This window comes from Sorex araneus, chromosome 6, assembly GCF_027595985.1.
Source record: "Sorex araneus isolate mSorAra2 chromosome 6, mSorAra2.pri, whole genome shotgun sequence".
In the NCBI taxonomy this organism is placed as follows: Eukaryota; Metazoa; Chordata; class Mammalia; order Eulipotyphla; family Soricidae; genus Sorex; species Sorex araneus.
This window is the reverse complement of record NC_073307.1, coordinates 54,000,695-54,024,188: the sequence shown is the minus strand read 5'-3', so window position 1 is coordinate 54,024,188 and position 23,494 is coordinate 54,000,695. Positions and strand designations below refer to the sequence as shown.

General features: G+C 45.6%; 1 protein-coding gene across 12 annotated transcripts in view; it reads right to left on the bottom strand.

Moving 5' to 3' along the window:
- TJP1 (tight junction protein 1) overlaps window positions 1-23,494 on the bottom strand; it is a 162,373-nt gene that overhangs the window by 46,395 nt on the left and 92,484 nt on the right. For all 12 annotated transcript variants that reach the window (XM_055141310.1, XM_055141312.1, XM_055141308.1 and 9 more), the window contains one exon: window positions 5,815-5,871. In XM_055141310.1, coding sequence (XP_054997285.1) covers window positions 5,815-5,871 — 57 coding nt within the window. The remainder of the gene's footprint in view (window positions 1-5,814; window positions 5,872-23,494) is intronic.

Genomic DNA, 23,494 nt, shown 5'->3' with positions numbered 1-23,494 from the left:
ACCAGAGAGAATGACAATTCTTTCTTATATATGCTGCAAACGCTCACTGCACTCACAACTGTCACACGCTGACACAGATCCATATCCTGGGACACACATGGCTGGAAACACACTGGCCCTCAGAGCCAATTACATGGACATTTGAAAAACACACCAATACATTTAGATTCATTACTAAAATCCTGAAATCAACTTTTTTTAAAAAGGTGAAGCAGTGGCCACATGAAGGATGGGGTGCTGAGGGATGGCGGGATGGAAGGCAGGTCTGTGGTGCTGGACACAGAAGCATGGCCTCCTATGTGCCACCCCTTTGAGCTCTCTCCCTGGCCCTGGATTTCCTTTTGAGTATCAGAAAGCTCCAAAGGGGAGGGACAGAGTATCACCACAATCATCAGGTACTGCAATTAATTGTCAGAATGAAAGAAGTGCTATCTTACACAGAAGAAACATGCAGAGAAATGGCTGGAGTGATAGGGCAGGGCGCTTGTCTTGTAAGTATGTGACCCAGGTTAGAACCCTGGCACCCCACATGGTCCCCCAAGCCTTCCAGGAATGATCCCTGAGCATAGAGCAATAATGAAAGCCCTGAGTACTGCCAGGTGAGGCACAAAATTTAAGAAGAAAGAATCCCAGCTTTTTTCAATTTTAATAAAAAACTCTACTTAAGTAGCACACCATAACGTTCTTACGTACACAAGCACACATACCATTAAGTCTGTACTAATCATACTAATCATGGGTTCTCCAAGCCTGCTCAGATCAGGACTGGGCCTCCTCCATCCAGATTTGTAGCTAGACAGTCACACCCACAAACTGCCCCCAGCAGCCATGTAACCCCTTCAATGGCCAAGATCCAGAGACTATAAAACAAAGCTCCTGGAAGCACTCGTGGCTGCGTGACTTCTTATTGTCTAGTTCTTCCTTTCCGAGAACCCGGCAAGCTATTGAGAGTATCCTGCCCACAGGGCAGAGCCTGGCAAGCTCTCTGTGGCGTATTCAATATGCCAAAAACAGTAACAATGATGGGTCTCATTCCCCTGACCCTGAAAGAGCCTCCAGTGCAGCACCGTTGGGAAGAACAAGTAAAAAGAGGCTGCCAAAATCTCAGGGCTAGGAGGAATGGAGGCGTTACTGGCACCCGCTCGAACAAATCAATGAACAACGGGATGACAGTGATACGTGAATCATACTAAACATAAAGAATTACTTTACCAATTTGTGCAGAGCAGGAAGCAAAACCCAAGGCATCACACAGGTAAAGCAAGTACTCTAATGCTGGGCTACAAACCCCAGAACAATTACTTGTGTTTTTCAGGGAGTAAAGGTACTCAAATCAACACCCCAGGTGTTGTTCCAAGGGCTACACCCAGGCCTACACTTAGGGGTCAACACAGTGCTGGGGACAAACCTGGGCCAGCCACATGCAAGGCAAGAAGCACCTCAGACCCTGTGCTCTCTCCCTCCCTGGTCCCTGTTACTGACTTCTTTGTCACTTATTGTTGTAATGGTTTGATTTAGGCCATACCCAGCAGTGTTCAGGGCTTATATCTAGCTCTGCGCTCAGGGACCACTCCTGCCAGTGCTCATATGGGGTGCCAGAGATCAAACCTGGGTCTGCTGTGTGCAAAAGTGCCCTGTTGTACTACTGCTCTAGTCCCTACTTACTTTTCTTAAAGCATACATTCCATTCATTCAAAATGAACAGAAAATCTATACAATGACTAAGAATAGCCTCAAGTATTTAACTTATTAAAAAGATATCCTAGGGGACCAGAGTGAAAGTACAGTGGGCAGGGCGTTTGCCTTGCATGTGGCTGACCTGGGTGGTTTGATTCCCAGTATTCCATGTGGTTCCCTGAGCACCACCATGAGTAATTCCTGAGTGCAGAGCCAGGAGTAATTCCTGAGCATCGCTGGGTGTGGCCCAAAAATTAAAAACACCTCCAAAAAACCTAATCTCAAAGAATCACCTCCATTTAGCAAGGAAAAGAGCCTTCTGACTAGGCTAAGCTAGGGCACTCAGTCAGGCAGACAGGAGAGCGTGTTGTCATGAGCACTGACTACTCCATGCTTGCTCCATGTCCAGACAGACACAACCTATTGCAGTGGCAGGAGAGAGGGGGAGAAGGAGAAGAGAGGGAGCAAAGAAGATACTTCTTTGAAATATAACCAGAAACTCAACTTGTTGAGAAACACCCATGAGAAACATAAACATCTGTCCCTATAGATTAGCACACAAACATCCCTAAGCACCGCTCATGACAGCCACAAAGCTTGAGCTGAAGCAGTCTCAAATGCGGACCAGAGCACTAGAAGGTGGCAGGGCAGTGCTGCTGGGTAAAAGGAAACAAAGTGCTGGGACCCCATGCCACCAGCCCCACTGAATATGGTCCCTGAAATAGTAAGAAATTAAGTACAGATATGTTCAGTCAAATGGATGAACCCTGAAAACTTGGGTCAAGTAAAAGAAGCCACCCATTCACTGACCCCTTTACAGGAGTGTCTGGACAGAGACATATGTTGGCTAATGTGGAGCCGGGGCAAGGACAGTGCTACTGAAATAGACATTCTTTTCAGGGTGATGAAAACGCTGTATAAGTGGCTCTGGTCATAGCAATCATGACTGAAGATGCAAAAACATCAATAGCACTACTCTGAATGGCCAGAACAGGGTCCCAGTAGGCTATCTGGATGTCTAGCTTCTTTGCAGGCTATACCACACAGAGCAGCTATGTTTGTCCATCTTGTCCGTCCTGTCCTATAATGCACCAGGGCCAGACTACAGGGTCTCACAAACCTTAGACAGCCCACAGGCCACATGTTCCCCACCCCTGCTTTTAAGAATGACTCCAGGGGCTGGAGCGATAGCACAGCGGGTAGGGCGTTTGCCTTGCACATGGCCGACCTGGGTTCAAATCCCAGCATCCCATATGGTCCCCTGAGCACCGCCAGGAGTAATTCCTGAGTGCAGAGCCAGGAGTAACCCCTGTGCATCGCCAGGTGTGACCCAAAAAGCAAAAAAAAAAAAAGGAATGACTCCAGCTCAGTGAATTAAACTTCAATGAAGCAAATATAAGCAAAAGTTAACGTGAAACAAACAAGAAAATATCGGCGTAGCTCAAGACAATGGCGACAGCCCGAAGTCTACACTCCGAGGATCTAGAGCACAGCAGAGTGCTACCTAAAGACATGCACAACCACTGCGACACAGAGGCAGTCTTATTTCTGACTTGCAGTGACTGAAGGATGGGCAGAGGGGCAATCCTGGGGCAATGCTGGGGCACTTCTGCCATGGAGGAATAGTAATTCTGTACAACAAAGTCGTAAACAGTAGCACAACTATTTACGGGAAAAAAAAAAATGGTTTGTTTTCAAACAGAAGCAGGGTTAAAGTTTTTTTTTTTTTGGTTTTGGGGTCACACTCAGCGATGCACAGGGGTTATTCCTGGCTCATGCACTCAGGAATTACTCCTGGCGGTGCTCGGGGGATCATATGGGATGCTGGGATTTGAACCCGGATCGGCTGTGTGCAAGGCAAACGCCCTACCCGTTATGCTATTGCTCCAGCCCCAAATTTCTTAAATAATAAAAAACTGGATAGAATTAAATGACTAAACCATTGATCACTTAACAATCAACATTAAAATTATCTCTGCAAAAAAATAAAAACAAAACACATCTAGATTTGCTATGGAAACACAAATAATGGAACTTGGTCTACTAGAAATAAGAAGCTTAGGGGCCAGAGTGATAGTACAGCAAGTAGGGCATTTCCCTTGCACATAACCAACCCAGGTTCGATCCCCAGCATCCCATATAGCCCTTGGAGGACCGACAGGAGTGATTTCTGAGTGCAGAGCCAGGGGTAACCCCTGAGCATGGCCAGGTGTGGCCTCACCACCCCCCCCCCCCCCGCAAAATAAAAATAAAAAAGCTGAAACCACCTGACTTCCAGAGAAGAGATACACAATGCTGAGGATCTCTTCAGATGACCCATGGGGATCTCCCAATGGTGGGTCAATGCCAAGATAGATCACCGTGGATGCTCAGCCCCCCAACACGCAGAGTGCTTCTACATTCTCTTTATGAAATAGAAAAGACTATTACTACTAAATCTGATCACAGCTATTGATATTAACTCTCCGTTAAAACAATAATTTTTTTCATTTCATCTTTTGCTTTGGGGTTACATACAGCAATGCTCAGTGTCCATGTGGTACCGGGGATCAAACCTGGGCCTGCTACAGACAAAGTACATGCTCCACCCACTAAGCTCTCTAGCTCTCACTATCCACCCAATATTAAAGCCAGACATCACTTTATGTATCTGTGCTAAAACACAACGAAGAACAGCCAACACCACGATTAGAGGACAGGGAGAGAGACGGTGGTGAATGGCATGAGGAGAGCGGCAGGAGAAAGCAATGAACATGCTCCATGTGGCGGTGACAGTGTGGTAACAACCACTGCCACATCTGATCTGTCCACTAAGCCAGACCCCCACTGCATGGGCCAAGGAGAGAGCTCTGCATGCTGGAGGCAGGGCTGGCTTCCACCCCAGACACTGTGTGGGGCCAGGAGATAGGGTCAGAGTTCATGCACCCAGCAGCCCAAAGTACCCGGGTACCCTAGGGTATCCCTGGCACTGTTCAGGGTCACAGGTTGGACACCCAGGTCTCCTGAGTACCATTTGGGCCCCCTTCAAATAACTGAAGTATATACAAAGTATAGACATTGTCTCCTATCGGATAAACACACATTTAGCCTTACTGACAGTTAAGGTCAGAACTATTTAATGTTTTCTCTTTTATTTTTGGCTCCTGGGCCCCACCAGGCAGTGTCCAGAGCTGCTCCCAGTCAATCCTGAGGGGTCACACCAGGGGCGCCAGCATGCAAAGCATCTGCTCCCGACCTCGGAGTCACCTCCCCAATCCTAATGTAATCATTTGATTACTGAAGGGAAAAGAAGGTAAACAAAAAGTTGGCTGTACCTTCTTCTGCAATCATTGGTTTTAGTAATTTATTTACCCATAATTTATTGTGTGTAGATTCAAACATTCATAAGATAATCAGGGACAGAATTCACGAGCACGATTTTCCCCTTTTCCATCTGAGAAAGACCAAGCGCAGCACAAGACCGCAGTCAGCTTGGTTGCAGGGGAAAGATGACAGGGGTCAGGGAAAGTGGGGGCTGTGGTTGGTCCCTTTGGGCAAGCAGTCCCCTGTGTGCAAACACAAAGGCTGGGAGCCTCGTGTCTGTCTCCAAAGGCAGGGTTCGAGGCCAACAGCACTCATTCTACTCTGCCTTCTCCCTTGCTGGGGTGGGAATGACAAAGGCAGCCACCAATTTCAAAATCCACATGGCCCTTTGGACACCGAACACGCCCCCTGTCTCTCAATTCTTCCTCTCTCTCTCTCTCTCTCTCTCACACACACACACACACACACACGCGCGCGCGCGCGCTCTCGCAACCCGTCACATACTAAAGGAACGTTTTCGGTGGACACCATGGCTGTGCAGCCTCTGGGCACGAAAAAATGCTTCAATAAAATCACATTTCAACTATCCCTGACAGACAACAGTCTATTCGTTTCCAGGGCAACACCTTACTTTCCTAAAATGGGAGTAAAACCAGCAACTGCACAAATAATAACCAAAAGGATTCATTGCAAAGTTGTATTCACTCTGATCTTAACAAAGCATTTATTTGTCACATCAGTTTCCAACAAACCCCAGTACAACCCTCCCCCAGCCGTCAGCCCTTCTTCTGGCTTCCCGACATCCTGCTCCCAGTTCAATGTGCAGACACTCACCCTGTGAAGGGTCACCGTGTGCTGTTCCCATATCGCAGTTTCCTCCATGACTGTGCTCTGACAAAGAAACAGAAATGGCATCATAAGAAAATGTCCCTCACACAGGCACTCCTGACACCTGCCCCACAATCCAGCATTAGAGTTCAAGCTTCCTATTCAGACAGTCAGCAACCCTACAAGGGGCTGAATTTTGGGCACTCTCTGGTCTGCTGCTGCTGCTGCTGGAAGGAATGGGAAGCTCCCCATAGGCACAACCCTTGTCTTCTCTTCACTTGGATGGATGCCGCTCCACGTCTGCATCCTGCCAGCTGAAAACAGTACTTAAAGCTGATCCTGCCATTTTAGACTGACCATCAGAGTGTGAGTTGGACAAGTATTCTGAAATGTCTAACGACACATGCCACCTTTGAAAGCATCCCTTATACTGTGTGGAGGAAGTAAGACCCAAATGCCACTGGACTCAGTCATTATCAAGATCCACATTCAGGGAAGCAGATAAGACATCTGGGGGTCTAGCCCAGGGGCTCCTTGTCCATCACTATGATATAATCCAGCTGTACCTCATCTCCCTCTTAATCCAGAACTCTGACCAAGCTCCATTTAGAGCCCAGAGCAGGGAAAGACTGGTCTATTGAAAGTCCCTCACTCAAAGAAAAAGGCAAAAACATAAACCTAACCCGGCCCTATACCACATGGCTCAGGTCCCTCCATCAAAAACCTCTTTGGGGACAAGGAGACAAACCACTGAGGGTGAGCCCCAAAGAACGAAGAAGAAACTTATTAATTGGGTTAACATCTCCCGGAGACTTAGAGGTAACTCAGTCTCTTTTAATGTGACCATCTTAAGGAATTGGTTCCTAAAATATAATATAAATAATATATAAATATATAATAATATGGCAAGCTACCCGTGGTGTACTCGATATGCCAAAAACAGTAACAACGACGATCCTCATCCCCCTGATCCTGAAAGAGCGCCCAATACTCCATCGGCTACACTAGTATGTGGTAGGGACGAATGGAGACATTACTGGAGCCCGCTCGAGCAAACTGATGAACAATGAGATGACAGTGATACAGTGATATGTATATAATTATATATATATATATATACACACACAAGGACTGGAGCGGTAGAAGAGCGGGTAGGGTGTTTGCCTTGTACACAGCAGTCCTGGGTTCGATTCCTCTGTCCCTCTCGGAGAGCCCGGCAAGCTACCAAGAGTATCCCGCCCGCACGGCAAAGCCTGGCAAGCTACCCGTGGCATATTCAATATGCCAAAAACAGTAACAAGTCTCATGATGGAGATGTTACTGGTGCCCACTCGAGCAAATCGATGAACAACGGGAAGACAGTGCTACTGTCTGCACTCACATAAAAAATATATGATATATAATATGTAAAAAGAATATAAACCCTTTATATAAAGCAGGGAGCTTTTTCAGAGTTCTCCAAGGTCAGGCACAAAGAAACAACAGTCCTGTTACCTGTGGCTTGAAACAGCCACCTGGTGAGCAAGTGCACATCAGAAAAACCCCACAGGTCCTCCCATCCCGTTCTCTCCGTCACTCTTGGCCAACTTTCAGCGCACTTTGAAAATGAATCTCTCTGAACACAGCTGCTTCCTTACATTCAAAGCCACCAGGTTCCCTTTCCGGGCACATGAATGGAGCAGGGAGCGCCTGGTTGTGCTCCCCAGCACAGATCAGAACCACCCAGTCCGGAGCCCACATGCTGCCACCGCCTCTCAAGCCAGTGCCGTAGCTCAGACAAGGTGGTTCTGGTCTTGGCTTTGGTGACAAACACTGATCGGGATGGAACATATTTTCAAAATCCTTCAATGTGGGGGTCAGAGTGGTAGTAAAGCAGGCAACATGTTTGCCATGCACACAGCTGACCTGGGTTCCATCCCCAGCATCCCATATGGTCCCCCAAGTAATACCAGGAGTGCCCACCCGAAACATTACATATATGTGTATATATGTTTGTGTGTGTGCGTGTGTTAAGTATTCATTAAAGTTGGGTCCATTTCAGATGTCTCTTCTAGACAAAAGGCGCTGGCGGGCTCTGCACCTCTCCCCAGGAGCACTGCAAAGGAAGGAGCTGCTCAAGGCAGCCTTGAGCACAGTCCTCAGGCCAACAACTGCCCTTCCGCTCTCTGGGCTTTTGTGACCATGGTCTTCCGTTTTGGAACAGAATCTTAATCAAACAGGAATTCATTTTATGTTAAGGGAGGAAAAGTAGGAAAGTAGGTTATGAAACAGCTTGTACACAGTTATTCCAATTCTGTTTAAGCACACATAGAAAAAGAAAGGCTAAAAAGAGATACAGACATTAGCACAGATCCTTAAAACACAGGGACGCTGGGGGTGCTCTTCATCAGACTCGTCTTTTTGCTCTCCTTTCTCCTCTCCCCCTGAGAATAAACTGCCTAAGTATTTAATGTGAACCAACCCCCACTTAAAACTTCAAATATCTGTTTCTGCTTTTGCTTTTAGGAAAATCAAGTAACATTTCAGAAGTTTGATTATGTTACTGCTGATTGTACAAAGTTTTCCTCTAGTCTACAGAAAGTTGGTACATTAAGTCTTAACTGTTCTAAAAAATGTGTTTTGTTTAGGGGGGAAATAAGAATATTAAAACAACTCCCACATGCTCACCAAAATGATGCTTTCTTCCAAGGCAGGGTTAAAAACACAGATTTCAACTACAACCTCCAGAGGCATGCTAGGGCCAGTTTTCTGTCAAGGTCAAACCCAGCCTTGCAAGTTGACGATAGGCAGGAGGCTGAGCACAGAAGCGCCCTGAGTCGATCTGACCCATGACACGTGGTGGCCATCATAATGTGCTCATCCTTCTCATTCAAAAACCACCCAGCAGCTTCCAGGTTTACCCCTCCGACCTGCCACCTTGCTCTGCTCTCCAGCTCCCAGCATCCTTCTGTTAAACAGCAGCAATCCGGCCTGTATGTGAGGTCATTTGAACCAGGCTGACCTCATGGGGAAGGAGGGTCTGCATTGAGGGAGCACCCATTTGTGGCCATGCAGAGAGGAAAAGGCCTGCAGAGGCCTGTATAACTAGTTCTGGGATCCACTGGTTAATTGTCTTTCCCAAAGAACTTAGTCTTGGGGAAAACAAAGGCAAAGGAGCAGAGCTCCTCCGTGCACGACTCCAGCATGTCTGAAGAATTCTGCACAGCAGAGAAAACCAGGGACAAAATCCTGAGGTGTGAGCCCCATCTGCACTGGCAACAGGTATGCTGGGTTTTCTCACCAGACAGTATGGGAATGAGGTAAAACGGTCTCAGGGGCAAAACAGTCCTGCCCTCTCCTCAACTCCTCAAGTGGCCACTATGAATAGTAGGATCCTAGCACTAGACCAATGGTAACTCCAGCACCAGATGGGGGGAACCACCTCTGCCCGCTCCCAGAGCAAGCGCACCTCCCTCTTGCGTGGGCCTGCACCGTGAGGTCAGGCACATTTCGAAGTCAGCATCAACTGACTGGAATCACAATTTCTGAAGAAGCAAAAAGCTGCCTTTCAGAATCTGCCAAGAGTTTGTGTGGTGTCTTTGTTCTCGGCTCCAGCTGGCAGAGCCCCTGCTCGGATCCCCGGCTCGGAAGGGCTTCCTGCCAAGACTCAGCTCAGCCTGGGCCGCTTCCCTGTTCTTCCTTTAGGGTTGATACAGAGCAGGTGGGGGAAGGCAGGATGCGCCTAGAACAGGGAGAAGACCAAATCCCAATGGCGCAAACAGGAGGAGAATGTTAATTCCTTAATATGATCCAGAGACAAGCCAATTAACTCATACCATCCTCAATGCTGCCATTTAAAACACAACCCAGAATGGGGATATGGCTCAGTGGCAGAGCACACGTGTGAGGCCATGGGTTGGATTCCAGGCACAGCAAGTCAATAAAATTCCATTCTATTATTCACCAATTCCTCCAGCAACCATCTATCAGACATGCTACACTAAATGCTATTCCCCTCCCAGGGGTTGGTAGGAGGAGCACAATTCTCCCTGAGCAGCAGACCAAGGAGTCCCAGAAGTCTTCTTCTGCATGAAGAAGAAAGGGCAGCAGAGTCTGCGCAGGACAAGGCCATGTCAGAGAGAAGCTCAGGCCCCATGACAGCCCCTCTGTGACGCGAGGAATCTACTGTCCAGTGTGAAGGAAGACAGCAGGAAGCTCTGTCTAACCACAGAGTGAGAACTCTCTCTAGCCTAGTGGAAGAGGATCTGAGGAGTGAATCCTGAAAAGGTAGAGGGGTGAGGGAGGCATATTACAGTGGTTGTGAGGATTCAAACAGGAAAGGTGAGAGAGAGGCAGTTTTAGACAGCACCAATCTAACATGCCTGTCAGACACCCCCACACCCCACCCAACCTCCAAGATGTGAGTGAAGGAAGCAGCAGGATGTGCAAGTCTGAAGACCAGGATCATGTTTGGGAAGAGGTAAGTCCTAGGAGTAATCACGAGGAGGGCCCACAGGAGAAAAGATCCAATTACCAAGGACTCGGGTAACTCTATGGTCTCACAACAAATGAACGGAGAGTGAGCAGAGGAAACAACGGGGCCCTGAGATCTATTAAAGGAGCTCCGAAGATTCCTGTTCTAAGAAAACCTGGCAGACAGGGAGAAGAGATAAGGGTGCTCCCTCTAGGCACCTGTTAGCAGAGCAGCCACTCTGAACTCTATCACCTTCTCTCTGTCCATTCTGAACTGTGTCACCTTCTCCCCTCTGTGCACTCTCAACTGCTGTGGCCTTCCCCCCTCCATCCACTCTGAACTGTGTGGCCTTCTCCCTTCCATCCACTCTGAACAGTATCACCTTTTCCCCTCCGCCCACTCTGAACTGTGTCGCCTTCTCCCCTCCTTCCACTCTGAACTGTGTCGCCTTCTCCCCTCCGTCCACGCTGAATTGTGTCGCCTTCTCTCCTCCGTCCACTCTAAACTGTCGCTTTCTCCCCTCCATCCACTCTGAACTGTGTCGCTTTCTCCCCTCTGTCCACTCTGAACTGTGTTGCTTTCTCCCTTCCATCCACTCTGAACTGTGTCGCTTTCTTCCCTCTGTCCACGCTGAACTGTATTGCATTCTCCACTCTGTCCACTCTGAACTGTGTCTCCTTCTCCCCTCTGTCCAATCTGAACTGTGTCTCCTTCTCCCCTCTGTCCACTCTGAACTAGATCTGCTTTCTCCCCTCTGCCCAATACTTTATTTCATGCCTAGGCTTTTCCTCCATCCACCCAAGATCTGAGAGATTATCTGGAAAGATGAGGTTAAATGCGGAAGTCAAGACCTGTCCTCATGAATACCTGCCCTCCCTAGCCTGGCTGTGTGGACTTCAAACAGGGCTCATTGCTCTGCCCAAAGCCAAGGGCAGAGACAAGGACACTGCAGTGAAAGGGGAGGGACTGGCCATCGTGTCCATCTAAGACAGAAGGTCCCAGAGGTAGTACAAAAGACAAAAGGATTAAACAGACTAGCAAAGACTGGTAAGAACCCACTGGACAGAACTGCCCAAACAATGACCAAACTGAATATGACCCCAGAAGGTCACAACCTCAAATGTGTGACCATTGGCCACCGACTGTCAGCAGTGCCATTTTCAGGTAATTTTACTGGCAGACGATTTAGGAGACAAACAATGAGAGAGATGCAATGCCGAGAAAGGAGAGCTGTGAGGAAGACAGACTGCATTGAAATGTCCTGCCCTGAACTGGAGCTTTGCCAAGACTGTGAGTCTCACAGGCTGGATGGCTGTCCATGAACATGGAAGAACAGCAGCAAAGATAAGTGATTGCTAGAGCAGGCCCCTAACCCTGAAACTGCAGATCATTCTGAAGAGGATACATGGCTGTGCCTATACATACACATGACAAAGTTTCCTTCCAAAACTAGGTCTGTAAGAGGTGAATAACTATCAATGAGAAGAATTCTAGCACTATGCTGTAATAAAACAAACCTATACGGTCTGTTACTCAAAGCCCATCATACACACTATTTTCCAACTGCAACTGATGTGGATGAGTGAACCACACGGTTATCGGGGCTACAGAGCATTCACTGAGCCCTGAGATATTCCCACCAACGATGGCTAGCCACGATCGAGTGCTTTACAGTTAGCAAAAGCAAGACTCCACATTGATCTGTCAGCTGACATTTTCTACTGGCCAGAGTGGAATAAAAGACCTTTTCAGGGCTGGAGTGATAGCACAGCGGGTAGGGCATTTGCCTTGCACGTGGCTGACCCGGGTTCAATTCCCAGCATCCCATATGGCCCCCTGAGCACAGCCAGGAATAATTCCTGAGTGCAGAGTCAGGTGTAACCCCTGTGCATCGCCGGGTGTGACCCAAAAACCAAAAATGAAAAAAAGAAAAAAAAAAGACCTTTTCAATTCTTTGCAGGTAGAAGTGGGAAGGAGAGTAAGACAGCAGGAATGGCATTTCTGCATGTACATCTGAATTTCAACATCACAGGGCTGTCTGGGATACACACCTCCATGTGTCAAAAATACACGAAACATTAACCCACAAAGATGGGGAAGGGGCTCCAACACAAAGACCAGAACGGAGAAATGAGCCACCATGCACAAAGGAACAATGTGCTCACACTTGGGAAGATGAGGGAGAAGGGAATAGAAGTAGCAATGGAACCTGGACACGACCAGCCCAGGGGCCAAAACTGCCCTGTAGAAACTCTGCAGCCTTGCTGAAGCCAGCCTTTCTCCTGGGACATGGAGGAAATCCTGGCCAAGAATTTTTTTTGTGGATACACTGTGAACAAAGAAGAAAATACACTGCAGGTAATAAGAGCTGGGTTTCTAATGTCTGAGAAATCAGCAGAGGATTAAAAGTGATGTGAGACTGGAATGAGAGGCTCATGTAATGCCCTGGTTCTCTACATAGAGACTAGGGACACAGGTCAACAGCAAAGTGCATGCTTTGGGTGCTTGAGGCCTGAGTTTGAGGCCCAGCAGAAGAACCCACAAACAGAGAGACAGAGTCTAGAGGGTGCATGGGTTAGCACACATATGTGTATTCTCTAACTTTGTCTTTTAAACAAAACTAGAAGGAAAAAATATGAGGGCCCAGGCTCAGCTAGCACACAAATCTAAAAAGAAACAATATTCCTGTATAAATTGTTGGTTGTCCCAGAGCTTAAGCATGGGAAATGCAAGATCAAGCATGTGCTATGATGTGGCAGCAGAAATGGAAGGACTGCTTAAATGTGGTGGTGGGGGGGTGAGGGAGGGGGGCTGGGGCTAGAGAATCCAGGAACTTAGCTGAATGAGCTTCAGTAACAAAAGCAAGTAAGATTTAGCAGCAAGTATGAGAGTGCTAGATCTCAATCCAGAGAGCAAATATGATGCACATGAGTCCAAACTGATAAAAATCAAACTAAACAGGAAAAGGAACAGTTCTTCCTTAGAATGAGATTTCAATTAACGAGTATGGACAGGAAACAGGAAATAATTAGCATCAGGTAAATTCCACAACTTGTTGCAGATAAGATCCAAAAGCACCTGCTAAAATTAGTAGGTGAAAGTTTGAGTAACAGGGGCTGGAGTGATAGCACAGCGGGTAGGGCGTTTGCCTTGCATGCAGCCGACCCGGTTTCGATTCCCAGCATCCCATATGGTCCCCTGAGCACTTCCTGAGTGCAGAGCCAGGAGTGACCCTTGTGCATCGCTGGATGTGACCCCCCCCCAAAAAAAAAAGGCAAAAAAAAAACAGTTGAGTAACAGATTGCCAGTCTGGTCTCCACAATATTTACAGAGTGAAGAAATATCGCCACTAATAACTAGTGATCAAATAAATATAACTAATAAGAAACTTAGCACCACAAACCCCTTGATATGATCCGACAAAAACACAATGATTTTACAGAATTCTTGCCAAGACTAAATGAAAAGAGTAACTTCTGAAAGTAAAAGGGCAGTGTTTCAACTCGAATCCCTTGAACCTGCAAATTTTCACCAAGACTAGTAAGAGAAATAAATTTTTTTTTGTAAGAAAGAAATAAACAGACTAGTTTTTTATGCAAATTTATTAGTTACTTAAAACTTGGGAATTTTTTTGTTTAAAGTAACCCATCACTATCAATCTATCCAACAATGTTTATATCTAGAATATAAAAGAATTCCTGTCAACAAAGACAGTCTAGCAGAAAATGGCCAAGGATGGGGGAGCTTCACAAAAAAAGAATGTCAAAACAGACAAGAGAATGTGAGAAAAGTGCCCAACTGCATTAACTAGCAAGGAAACAGACAAAAATCACAGTGAAGCACTACTACACCCCACAGAGTGAGCCAGGCATAAAAGAAAACTTAGAGTATTAGTGAAAATGCAGCGGGAGGGGATGCTGGTGAAATGACTTTGGAAAACTGGTAGTAAGCAAACAAAACTGGCAATACTCCATCTGATCATTCAACAGAAACATGCATGGCCTAGTTCTTACCACGGAAACACTCAGAAAAATGCTATCCTGAAAAGGCAAGAGTCAAACAATTCAGATAGCTATTGACAAAAAAATGCAAAGTGACAACTACTTTACAAGGCAATCCTGTAACTATTTTTCTTTCTTTGTGTTTGGTCTGGGGGCTATGTCTGATGTCCTCTGATTCCTGGCTCTGCACTCAGGGATCATTTCCTGGCTAGGCCTGAGGGACCCTATGGGGTGCTGGAGATGAAACTCGAGTTGGCCACATTTGAGGTAATAATCTTACCCAATGTCCAATCACTCTGGCCCCATATTCTGTAACTATTTATGGGTAAATTTTACTGACACTCCTCTACAAATGTATCATAAATAATGAGCCAATTCCTCCTGGTGAAAGAAATCAAAGAAGCTAGCAGAATTGGACTCAAGGTGTCTATATAGACTCCTGGTTCTTACTGCAGGTTGCAGATAATTCAATATATAAATAAACACCGACGTGCTTGTCTAGCTCAGGCCACTGACAGTCTAGGGGCAACATCATCCCCAGCACCAAACTGTGGCTCTAAACCGAATTCTTGAGTGAGAGGTTATTGCTCCCATAGTCGTGGCAGGCTCAGTCTGCAATATGGATCAGGACCCTTTGTACCACATGGTAAGTACTCAAAACAGAAGCAACGCCGATGGCCAAGGAACAACAAAGGTAAGCAGCGAAATGACAGTGGCAGATATAATGAAAGCACTACATATGGTCTCACCCTCTCCCCCCCCCCCCGCCACACACACACAGGAGTGACCTCTGAGCACAGCACCAGGAGTAAGCCCTGAACAACAGATTTGGCACCAAACAAAAAATTTGATTGTGACAATTCTAGTATCACAATCTTCCCCTGTCTACCATGATATCAAAACCTACTAGAACTTGTCCTCAAATGCAACTCATCCTTGAGATCTACTAGAACTTTCTGGAATACATTTAAACAAAACTGTAAGTGAATGATAGTTAAAAATTCAACAAGGCAAGCTACTGCTCCAATGACCGGCAGAGCTCTGAGAGTATCCTTCTGGGTACAGGATGGGGCTCCTGAAGAAAGGGCTGAGAGAGGGTGCTAAGGAAGCTCTCCACAGACAAAGCATTATTTCGAAGGGTGGCAGGCAAGCACTTCTCCTAGCCACTCAGATGCAGCTGTGCTCCAGACATATGCACAATGCAGCCAGCCACAAACCCGGCACTTCTGTTCTCAGGGAGCTTACAGTCTTGGGGAGAAGCAAATTCCCAGTGCATTTTCACAGTCACCAGCTTGTTTCAGGCCTCACTGAGAAGGAAAGCCAAGTGTCAGGGGTTATAGGCAGAGAGTCAGAGGAGAGCAAGCAGAAGAACTGGGAGGGGAGAGGCATGTGCAAGGGCCAAATTGCCCCGGAGGAGTCCACTGGCCACTGCAGATCTGGATCTTTTTGAGTGGGGGAGTTAGGGTGCTGGGGTGCTGGGATCAATCCCAGGCAGTCCACATGCAAGGCAAGAGCCCCACCCACTGTACTATTCCTCAGAGTCCCATGGGACTGTGGAAAGGAGGGTGTGTGCTAGCAAACAGACTAATTAAAGCTTACACTGTCAGGAAAAGATGGGCTGCGATTCTAACCAGGAGACAGGGAAAGGTGCTGTGTGCCCTGTGCAGGCCTAGTCACTGAGCAGAGGGAGATTAAGTGGCAGAAGAGACAGGGAAAGAAATGGAAAGGCAGGCGGTACCTGAGGTGAACATGGAACAGAAAGGGCTTGTCAATCATCCCATACCAGATGGAGAACTCACTTGAGTCACATGCACTAGGTCTGAAATAGCTTTAATCTCTAGTCTCTAATCCAGGCTTTCCACACTGGCCACACATATAAAAAGATTGAAACCCCACAAGCCATCACACCACAGACATCATCTCTACCTTCAATGCTCTTCTGGAGTTTTTCCAAGTACCTCAGAAACTGACAGATCTGAGAATAGCACATTTCTGGCTATGCTGGGATTATCCTTATAGGTGACCTAAATTCAATATCAAAGAAATAACAACCCAGATCAATGTGTAAACACACAATCCTATCCCTACATGCCTCTCCTTTGAGAGCAGCCAATGTTGTTCAAGGCTATAGCTTCCTGCATGTTGAACCCTATGCCCAGTGCAAAGCGACCCTGGGAAGTGCGATGACCATCTTCACCCACAGACTGTAAGAAAACTGCGCTTTAACAGGAATCCCAAGATTCAGAGTCTGGAGCCTGACCTCCCACGTGAGATGACCAAGAAGACGTTCAGCTTCTGGTTCCTGACCTCTCTCTGCATGATCTGGCAGGAACTACTCTTGAAACTTTCCTTCCGAGCTGGCCTTTCTCTGTGCCATTGCATCCAGACCATACAAGTTACAAACTTCTACTTATCAGACCATGAAGGAACCCACCAGGCTAGGTATCTAACACACACACACATACACAATAACATAATCAACTGTTGCCTCCATGCCTCCCCCCACAAAGAAAACTGTAAAGCAAATCAGCAAGAAGATGCCAATCCCAGCTGCTGAAACAACAATGAATGTCCAAAATAACTGTATTATGAACAACTTTGTAAACCCTGGTGTTTAAAGTTAAGGAAATCCCAGAAAAAAGTACACACACACACACACACACACACACACACACACACACACACCCCAAACAGGTCCAAGTGTTGCTCACTCTCAGGTAGTCAGAGAAACACAAATGAAAGCCAGAGAGACACTATCCACTACCCCTTCCCCAGGTGCTCCTGAAATCACAGACACACAACTTCAATCCTCACAGCTAAAGAACTGTGAACTGACATACAGCTGGAAAATCAAAGACACAAGAACTAACCAGGAACAATCTCATGCCTCAGTAGATACTTTAGAGAACTGTGGTTACCAGCAGACAACTCCAATTCGGGAACTTTCAGTAAGCAAATTCAGTAAGCAAATAGTAGCCCCCTCCAGGTAAAAACCCAAATGTCCAAGCGCAAAAAAGAGAAGGAAAGCGCAAAAAAGAGAAGTGGGGGTATTCACAGCAGATAATGAGTCATGAAGATAGATGAATTCATAAGCGAGGACAATAAATACTAAAAGCACGAGAATAGAAGAGCAGCAGCTTAGGGAAGTCACAAAACTCATGGATTTAAGGATAGCCACACCTTCACAGCAAATGACAGCAGAAGCACTGACCCGGATAGGGTCTGTCTACCTGGGAGTTCACTCCCTAAGGAGACTTGTGAAGATACATCTGCTACTATCTGCACAGATCTAAGCACTCCAGCTTAGGACCAAGTATATAAAAGATGAAACCAGCAGGCAACACTTAAGCCAAGGTAATTTACATAAAAATCTGGATTTACAGCCTCTTCTGAAAAACTGGAAGATCTGGCCCGCCTTCCTCAAGACAACAATCAGCTGGAGTTGAGCAGCAGCTGCTGGCCTCAGATCAGCTCATCTGCCTTGCCCGGTGCCCTCAGGCACAGCTCTGGAGCCAGGCCACTTCCCTGGCCTCAGACTCACCCAACACCATTCCTCACTGATCCACCACACACCCTGGGAACACATGCATACAAGTGTATCCCTGGACAGCTGTGGCACAAGCACAGGTGCCCCACAGGGTGGTAAGCAGCAGGACTAGAGGAGTCCCTGCACTCTCTGTGTGTGACTGCTGCTCAGCACCATCTTTCTCATACATCAAGGAGACTGTAAATGAACTTCCCAAGGCCATTGTCCTCTGCCTTTACAGCAACATGGCACCACAATACAGGTTGGTATGTTGTTGGTTTAAGGGAATACTCCAACACATTCACGACTCCCATAGTTCCTTTACAAGGTGCCAATGAGAAAACAGACTGGCTTCTACTTACCTGAAAAAGTAGGCCTGTTTTTGTTTTTGTTTTATGTCCAAAGCATCTATTTCTGTTCAAGGCTTTTCTGGGTCTGACCAGAGTTAGGTTTTCCTTAATCATAAAATGCCTTTTCTTTTCAAGACAAGCATCAGAGCCATTTACTTTTTTCTACCTGCTTGTTAGGACTCCAAAATGCACTAGCTAAAATTCTTCCTTAAGAGACTGGAGTGATAACACCATGGGTAGGGCGTTTGCCTTGCACGTGGCTGACCTGGGCTCAATCCCTGGCATCCCATATAGTCCCCCAAACACCGTCAGGAGTAATTCCTGAATGCAGAACCAGGAGAACCCCCTGAGCAACGCTGGATGTGACCAAAAAAGCAAAAAAAAACAAAATAAAAAAATAAAATTCTTCTTTAATTCCTGCCCTGCAGACAGAGGTCTACACTATATCCCCTAGAACACCACTAAAGTCTGATTGCCCCATTGTTAGAGGCAGTAAGTACTCCCACAACACAATCCCAAGGCCCTCAGATGTGAACACAATACTCACAGGTGAAGTCACCACCCTGCAGATTGCAGGAGCAGCCCACAACAAAACCTACTTCCAAGAGTCTGTCTGTGGAAGTTCAGATGCATATATAGGGGTGAACTATGAAGAAACACTAGAAAACAAGTGCCCCAGAAGACAGGTTGCCGCCATGGCTGGGGAGGAGGTTAGGATCCTTTTGGGATGCACCATGTACCTGCAGTGTCTGTCCAAACCACCCACAGGCTCTGGTGCTTTGGTGCACTAATTCAAGGGAGGTACTCAATAAATCCCTTCAGGATATGAGAGTTGAGCATATCCAAACTGTAAATGTTCTGTAAATGTAGCAGTAACAGCCAGCAGGGGTCCACTTACTCTATGAGCAAAGTTCAAGGAATAACGCAGCACATGTAAGTAAATGCTGATTTATAATCTCAATTAACCTGGTTCTCCCACCAGGATACATTTAACAAACATGTGTACATAACCTCATATAGATGCAGACAGATGCAAATAACCATTGGGAAGTGAACATAATGGCACGGCACGAACTCATTTGTTCCACACACCCAAATGCCAGCTGGGCAGTCACTGTCTGTGGTGGTGAGAAACATACCAGCAGGCAGTGCTCTTGTTTATTCTTAAAGAGTAAACAAATGCAAGCTGTCTGGGTCTTTAAAATACATACTTTTCACATCCAGAGCAGATCACAATTGTGTACTTATCACAATCCAGAGCAGGTCACAATCCTAAATTTTGGTAGGACAAGGACCCAAACAAAATGTACTCAATTATCATCTGTTTACATTGAGAAAAAAAAAGGCGATTGTGGATATCCTGAATTTTAGAATCATATGCTCCATTATGAGGTAGTCACAAATTAGGCTTCATCAATCATCAAAAACTGCTACACAAACCCCAAAGATTGCTAAAAACAATCCAGATAGTATGAAAGCCTCGAAGTAACCAAGACAAAAAACTTTCATTCATTGAGGAGTACTTAAAAACACAGTACAGCAAATCCAAAAACCATCATAATTAAGTTAGGTCTATATTCCTAACAAGTATGCACATCATCTTCTGTAAGCTATTGCTTCCATCTTCCTTCCACACACTAAGTGTTGCTCACTAAGGTCATCCTTCACTCTCACTTTCTAGCACTCTAGCAAACACTTAGCTTCCTTGGTGGCTCTAAAATGCATTGACAGCACAAACCAAGAAACAGATCTCTCTAGATGTATCAAAGTTAAGGACCACCAGATCCTTTTTTAAACTATACAGCTAACAAGGTTGTGTTATTAAACTTTAAATGTGGGTTTGAGGATTCAAATTCAACTTTAGTTTCCTCGTGTTCCAAACCAAGGCTCATTCTGAGTCTAACTGTTTTCATCCAGTTTTAGACTCTCAAGTGAAATTTTCCAACCAAGTCCTCATCACACACTTCCATCTCATTATTAAGAATTTATCTGTTTAGAAGGAATGGAAATAAAGCTTCTGGTTAACCCCTGAAGAAGCAACCTGAAACCTCTTGTTGCTGCAATAAATAAATAAAGAAGCTCTCTCGAGGTCAGAGATACCAAAAGGCCTATTTTTATTGCTGGCTTAGACTGCAAAGTACTGTTCTGAGACACTTAGGCCAATCTTAGATTAAATGTGAAACTCAGCGTCTCTCTTCCTACAAGATTCAAGTTGTTAAATAAGGTTTTTCAAGAATACCTTTCAGAATTCAGAGATGTAAAACAAAATCTAAACACTAACAAAGCGTACTGTAGTCCTTTCTCAACTTTATTTAATGCTTGATCAAAAATTCCTAATACAACCAAACTGGATTTCACCCAGCAGTCTTTGGCTATCATGCACGTGCAAGTGCACGTGTGCGTGTGTATGTGCATGCACATGTGTGCATGTGCAAGTATGTGCACTCCTGCCTGGAGGGGCTGAGTGGGACTCAGTCAGGGTGAACACACCGCTTGTGAACCCACAGGTTTCCAGTTTTTCATGTCAAGAAACAAGATGTCAAAAAAAAACAAAAAGAGAAACAAGATGTCCCCCCTTTTTTTGTTTTCCCACCAAAATTATGTTTTCAAACATTTCTCCTAAGCAGCATGATGATGTGATGGCCTGATTTATAGTTTTATTCTTAGAACTGCGCTGCGTTTACATTTGGTCTCTAAATAGAAAAAGATTAAAGAGCAAGTAAAAGTCAGAACCAGTACATTGTTTCCAGGCCTGAAGGAAGGAGCACAAGACTACTATAATCTTTTTCCTTCAAACCAAACAGGAAACAGTGGGCCCAGCTGCTCCCCCTGCTCTACCCCCACTATCAGCAGCCCTGGGAACTCTTGAACTGCAATGGGCTCTTCCACAGAGGAAATCAGAGGGTGCAGTTCCAACATGAGACCTGGCTTGTTCCTTTTAAAGAAGAGAAAGAGAAACGAAAAAAGGGTTTTTTCCTAATGGAAAAACCTGTGCAACCGGTGGTGTAGTTACAAGAGCTAGGAGGTGGAAAAAAAAAAAGAAAAGAAAACACAGAATGCTCTGAAAAGTTACCTTCTTGCCTAGACTCTGTGATAGAGGAAATTGTAGAGTTGTAAAGTGCAGTCGGGATCATCATCAGCTAAATACAGAAAGTACAATTTCAACCACCAGTGTCCACAATGCCGTAAGGCTCAACCTCATACCAAATACTAAAAACAAACAAACAAACAACAAAAAAAAAACCACTGCTAGTGAAAAGTATCATACCCCAAAAATGTATCATGAAAAAAGTAACATACCCCCCAAAAATACAAAATTGACAGGTCCCCCAAAACAATGGACAGCGAAGCCTTTTACTGTTCCTAGATTAGATCCCTCAAGCACTGGGACTATTAGGCTTACCTTTAACACAAAGTGAGGCTGATCAGTAAGTAGCAAAATGAAAACTACATTGTAACAGTCCCTGCTGGACCATCCACAGTCCAACTGTTAATAGTTTTGTGCATTAACCTAGCTATAGTCCCCAACTTTCAAACGTTCAATTATTAAGTCCATTTTGCCTCCCTTAATGACATAACTTGATTCGTAAGTATAAATAATCTTCATAGGTGCTGAACTTGGTGGGGGGGGGAGGGTTAATTGCCCGGGATAAACTGGAAACATTAAGCAACAAAATTTTCTATGAAGCTCAGTAGTTAATAGGATGTTTCCAATAGCCAAGTCTATCATCAAGAAAAATAAAACAGCAAAAAGCGGGAGGGAGAGGCTGGAGTTCATGCAGGAGGCTGGGCTGGATCCCCAATATGGCATAGGGTTCCTGCATCTCTGGGGGGACATTCACCAGCAAAGAGAGCTGCAGAGTAGCCCCAGCACCACATGCAATGGCCCAAACACTTAAACACAAAAGCCCCAACAAGCCAAACAAGAAGACTGAGTCCACAATAATGAGCAGGAGGAACAGCACAGTCTCAAAGGTTATCAGGTCCCCCACAGAGAGCCTGATATTCCAGAAGGGACTGCAACTTCCTTCACTCATCTGTGATTCAACCTGGGGAAACATTCCTAAGTGCGTGCTCATTCGTGTTCTTACATCACAAACGTATGTGGTGAGACAAAAGCCCCACTCAGAAATCCCTATGTTCAGATTCTGAGTAGTTTAACATTGGGGATGCGATGGATTGCTTAAAATTCTGATACAGGGGCTGGAGCGATAGCACAGCGGGTAGGGCGTTTGCCTTGCACGAGGTTGACCCGGGTTTGATTCCCAGCATCCCATATGGTCCCCTGAGCACCGCCAGGGGTAATTCCTGACTGCAAAGCCAGGAGTAACCCCTGTGCATCACCGGATGTGACCCAAAAAGGAAAAAAAAAATTCTGATACAATCAGGACAAACCCTGTTGTTCCTGGATTACCTCAAGAACAGGGCATATAGAAAAACTCTCTCCAACTGTGTGTGTGCGTGGTGTAAAGTACTTCATACTTTCTAAAGATTCCCACCAAATAACCCATCCTTTCTCCAATAATCTGCCACAGGATTTTCATCATATACAACTAATTTTCCTTCTTGCTGGCTGCCTGACTAAAACAAATCACTCGATCTCTCTGGGTTTCATGAACCTCAAGCACAGAAATCAAAGCAGTAGGGGACTCTTTAAGCATTACATTAGTAAGAGCACAGGAAAGTTCTGGAATTTTACACTGGCAACGCGGATAAAGAGATCATGGAGAGCTCATCATGTCAGGCTCAGGATAAGACCCTCTCAATTATTCTGAACTAGACCACATTTGGTTTGTCTGCAAGGACCACCTTCTATTATTAGTCTAAAACTCCATGGCGATCACTCAATGACTTTACCAGATAAGCTTTCTCATCAATATGTCACGTTTCCAACAATGCCACACTGGAAATCTCTTTGAAACTGTATTACATTATACAATAACTTAAAAAAAAAACTGATAGATTGTAGAATATGTACCCTTAACACCCAAAATTTAGGATGTCGTATCTCATTTAAACTGGTTTTATTTTATGTACTTTAAAATTCAGGTAACTTACAATGGTACACATTAGAATTTTAAATACATAATACCATTTGACCCAGAATACCCATTTTTAAGAATGATAAATAGATTGTGCTGGAGCGATAACATAGCAGGTAAGGCGTTCACCTTGCACGCGGCTGACCTGGGTTCCATTCCTCCACCCCTCTCAGAGAGCCCGGCAAGCTACTGAGAGTATCTCGCCCACAAGGCAGAGCCTGGCAAGCTACCCATGCGTATTCGATATGCCAAAAACAGTAACCAGTCTCACAATGGAGATGTTACTGGTGCCCGCTCGAGCAAATCGATGAACA